At 27.8% G+C, this 4,907-nt stretch overlaps 1 protein-coding gene across 1 annotated transcript in view; it reads right to left on the bottom strand.

The window, feature by feature from the left end:
- Positions 1-4,506, bottom strand: part of LOC18046453 (TMV resistance protein N) — a 6,736-nt gene extending 2,230 nt beyond the window's left edge. Inside the window, exons 1-2 of the mRNA XM_006441763.2 lie at positions 4,230-4,506; positions 4,006-4,073 (exon numbers count right to left, since the gene is read on the bottom strand). Coding sequence (XP_006441826.2) covers positions 4,006-4,073; positions 4,230-4,476 — 315 coding nt within the window. The 5' untranslated portion in view covers positions 4,477-4,506. The remainder of the gene's footprint in view (positions 1-4,005; positions 4,074-4,229) is intronic.
- Between the last annotated feature and the right edge of the window lie 401 nt (positions 4,507-4,907).

Here is a 4,907-nt window from a genome sequence, read left to right as displayed (position 1 = left end):
AAAAAAAAGAATATATAAGGCTTTTAAAGCTTTTAAGTTTGTCATAATGAAGAATAGTTGAATTATTATAATTTTATTGCAACTTGAGTTGTATGCAGGAGTTCATTGGTTTCTCGAATAGCTAATATTTTATGGCGCAATAATGCTATACTTATTTAATTAGGATACTTAGTTTGTATTCCAATTGATGTGGCAAATGATTTATCACTATTTAATTGGTTCAAGTGATAAATAATTATAAGTCTTATAATTTTTAATTTAAATAGTAAAATTATATTGGTGACATATAAGTTGGGATACAAACCAAGTATTCCACCTAAGCATACCATCACTCTTTTTGAAAGTCTGAATTTCTTTGAATTAACCCTATTTATTCATTTGATTTCTTGTTACAAACATTTGTGTCAGCATCATTTTGAATATTCATATCATTTTCGTATAGAGCAAGGAAACGAAGGAACAAATACTTGCAATAGAGAGTAGTCACTAGAAGGGATGCATAAATTAAAGGAGACTATGATTCTTGAACGAAAAGAATTTTCAAAGAAATTGTCGTGCATGATGGGTAATTTAAGTGTCCGTAATGTCAAATATTAGAATAAAATTCTCCATCTTTGATTGAAAATCAAGATCTCCAACAATACTGTGACATGTTGATCTTAGAAAATTTCTTTTCAGTCCATAATATAGCGACATCTTTGGTTGAAATTCAAAAGACTTCGATATTTTGCATGATCATTAAAAATTCAAGATCAGCGATCGTTGATCGTTGAAATTCAAGATCTCGAATTTCAACGAAAGATGAAGAATTTTCTTCTACATGTTTGACATTACGAACAGTTGAAGATGAATTCAACTTTTCACCTAATTTAATTGATATTTCACCCATCGTGCACGATAATTTCTTTGAAAATTCTTTTTGTTCAAGAATCATAGCCTCAATCAATTATGTATCATTTTCAGTCGCTTCATTTTAACGATTTTCTCCTTCATTGTCTCGTTCAGATACCAAAATGATATAAACACAATAAAAAGAAGAAACCAAATGAAATAGCAAAAATAGACTATAAATGGGGCTAATTCTAGGAAAGTCACACCTTCAAAAGGTATTGATTAATTATGCAAGAAACTAATAAATTCCCACAGGCAATCAAGTTGCAATAAAATTATAATCGTTCAATATTTTTTCACTATGAGTTAGAGATATCTATATAAAATATCATAGTCCAACTATCTTATGAAAATAAGCAACTAACTAATCACAATCCCCACAAATAATTCCCACTCAACCACAAACAGCTAACACACTATTAGAAAATATTTTATACTACTCAAAATAAAATAAAATAAAACTAAAAATAAATAAACTAAAGTACCAATCGTATCACAATTCTATTACAGTATAGATGGAAATAATAAGATTAGAACTTGCACCCTCGTTCTTAAGGCGCAGGTTTTGCCACGGGATAAGAATTCTCTCTTTGTCCTATTTAATTTTTTTCCTCTCTTCTTGCTTCTCCTAATCTAATGAGTGGACGAGAATTTTGTTTCGTTGCCGTAATGAAAATTAAGGCGTCAATACCGTAATAGATATAAATATTGTAAATTACACGTAGAGTTAGTAAATGTAAAGTAAAATCAGTAAATTCAGACAAGATTATTAATTATTCAAAAAATTAATATTGTTTCTATAGAATTTTAGTGAAAAATATTTTGTTCATATCCAAAAAAATATTTTTTTTAATTAAACAAAAAAGTTATACTAAAAAAAGTGGAATAAGTTCTATTGAATTGGTTACCATAAATTCTATATTTATTCTAGGACATTTGTATACCTTTTTTCCTCATTTTCTATAATGATATCTATTTATTACACATGTTAATTAAGCGCAATTATTTATCTTGATGTGGATCAAGTAAAAACAAAATTAAAAAAAAATTCTTTTATTACTAGACACATATATGATATATCAATAAAATTATATCTAATTTTATATATTATGCATATTTTATATAGTTTCAAACTTTTTATTTCTATTTGGAGACCATTTAAAGTTGTTGTTGAGAAGTGCAGAAAGATGCAAAATAACTTCATTTTACAACAACTATGAAAGATATTAAAATAATTTTTTTCCAAACTCCGATTTTGAGCATAAATTTCATCCTTAATAAAAACATCACATGTATTATATAATACAAAACTAACGTTATTCAATTTAAATATAAAAAATTAATAAATATTATAACGAGTTTTAATTTTACAATTGTGATTTTTTTTATAGTAACTATTAATTTACTTATTTTATCTTTTATTCATAAGTTTTAGGCATAATCTACAAGCTTTTATGTTTTATTTTGCATTTAATGTTGATTTACTTGTTTTATGTTATATTTATAAGTTTTTATTTTATTTACCAGTAATACATTAATTTATCAGTTTTATAGTAATTTACTTATTTTATCTTCCTTTTACAAGTCTTATGTTTCATTTTCAAAATTTATGTTTTATTTTACAGTTATTGTTGATTTACTAGTTTTATGTTACATTTGCAAGTTGCTGTTTTGTTTACCAGTATTTCATTAATTTACTAGTTTATATTAATTTATTTGTTTTACATTTCATTTACAAGTCTTATGTTCCATTTTCAAAATTTATGTTTTATTTTGCACTTAATGTTGATTTACTTGTTTTATGTTATATTTATAAGTTTTCATTTTATTTACCAGTAATACATCAATTTACTAGTTTTCTAATAATTTACTTATTTTACCTTCCTTTTACAAGTCTTATGTTTTATTTTATAGTTAGTGTTGATTTACAAGTTTCATGTTATACTTGCAAGTTTTTATCTTATTTACCAGTAATACATTAATTTACTAGTTTATATTAATTTGCTTATTTTACCTTCCTTTTGCAAGTCTTATGTTCCATTTCCAAAATTTATATTTTATTTTGCGCTTAATGTTGATTTTCTAGTTTTATGTTATATTTGTAAATTTTTGTTTTATTTACCAATAATACATCAATTTATCAGTTTTATAGTAATTTACTTGTTTTATCTTCTATTTACAAGTCTTTTGTTTCATTTTCAAAATTTATGTTTTATTTTACAGTTAATATTAATTTACTTATTTTAAGTTATATTTGTAAATTTTAGTTTTGTTTACTAATAATACATCAATTTACTAGTTTTATATCAGTTTAATTGTTTTATTTTCTATTTACAAATCTTATGTTTAATTTCTAAACTTTTTGTTTTATTTTGTACTTAATGTTTAATTATGAGTTTTATGTTATATTTGTAATTTTTTGTTTTATTTACTAATAATAAATCAATTTACTAGTTTTATATTAATTTACTCATTTTACTTTACATTTACAAGTCTTATGTTTAATTTCTAAAATTTATGTTTTATTTTACAGTTAGTGTTGATTTATAAATTTTATGTTTAATTACAATATTGATACTGTAACTTTAATCACGATATCATAGAATGACCCCCCAACCTAACCTATTAAGCCAGGTTTTTTTTTTTTCAGTTTTTCATAATTAAGCTAACTTTTTTTTTTACTCGATTATGAAGAAAAAGAGTAAAGAGAGACAAGGAAGAAAAAAAAATAAGATTGGATGTTGAATCAGCTGATGTGTCAGATTGCTGTGTAAGCTAGACGCTTAGCCAAATGCCATGCTGGCAGGCTGTTATGCAAAGCACTATTAGCATATTGAGTTGGTTATTTTTCCCGCCAATCAAGTTGTTGTGCTCAGCTAATTTCAAGCTCACAATTTAGATGCTTATAGAAGAATCTAGATGATACTATAAATACTCTTGTAATTTTCAGATTGATTTGAAAATTTTTCTCTCTCGCTTGAACATTTTCTTTCCCTTTCCTTTAATTTCTCATCAAACAAACAGAGACTTATACTTTAACTGAAGATTAATTTATTGAAAAGTACCAGTTGCAATGAATGTCTTCAACACTCACGAGTATTTCAAGGTTAAAACTTGCAGTTGGATCTTCCATTGATTCCGCAAAACCTCTCCGTGACCTTGTCCCCGATAACTCTCCTTCACTAATTAAGTTCACCCCAAAACCCATTAATTTCATGCCAATTAAAAAGAAAAAGAGAAAGAATAACTAACAAATATTGCTTTGATGACTTTTATCAAACAGTTGAGATTACGGGCATGCAGTGGAAATTTCAACAATGGGGACAAAGATACGGGACCTGCAAGCTTGGTGATAGAAGCAGACAAGGAAGTAGGCCACGCGTACATGACGTAGCCAACGACTTGTCCATGAATCGGAATGTAAAGCAGGCCTGAGTTCTTCTTTTTCAGCTCTTCATCAAAAGATCTTGCCAGAGATTCGTGCTTGGGAAAAATCTTCTTCTCCATCTTCACAATCTCGTCCACTACGACAGTCCAGTTCGTTGAGTTTCTCTGCAGCTCCGTGACGGTTCCATTACTCCCCATGGCACGTGGCTTGTTGCAACTTACAGTTGATCCAGCAAGAAAATTAGAAATGAAGCCTCCTAGCATTCTTTCGAACAGGCAAAAAAAGTCAATGGACATAGAGGCGCCATGTGTGGAAATGTTAAGAGGATGATGAAGCCCCCAAGAGGCCCGCGTGGCGTGGCATTGCACCTCATCATTTTTTTAATTCTAATCTGTAGAGCGGCCCAAAATGCCGGCACAATATATAGCTGGCAAAGCCCACCCAAGCCCAACTATTTGGGCCAACATATCATAAATTAATACAAATATAAAATGCACTGTACACCGCAGACAAAGATGCTTTGTGCAAAGATGTGTTTTCTTTATAGGTCCAATTATATTGGTACCGTTCTAAGGTAGAGTATACTTTCGTAACTATATGATCAAAGTCATAATGAGTTTTTTACTAT

Source organism: Citrus clementina, unplaced genomic scaffold, assembly GCF_000493195.1.
Source record: "Citrus clementina cultivar Clemenules unplaced genomic scaffold, Citrus_clementina_v1.0 scaffold_3, whole genome shotgun sequence".
Taxonomy (NCBI): domain Eukaryota; kingdom Viridiplantae; phylum Streptophyta; class Magnoliopsida; order Sapindales; family Rutaceae; genus Citrus; species Citrus x clementina.
This window is presented reverse-complemented; position numbering and strand designations above follow the sequence as displayed.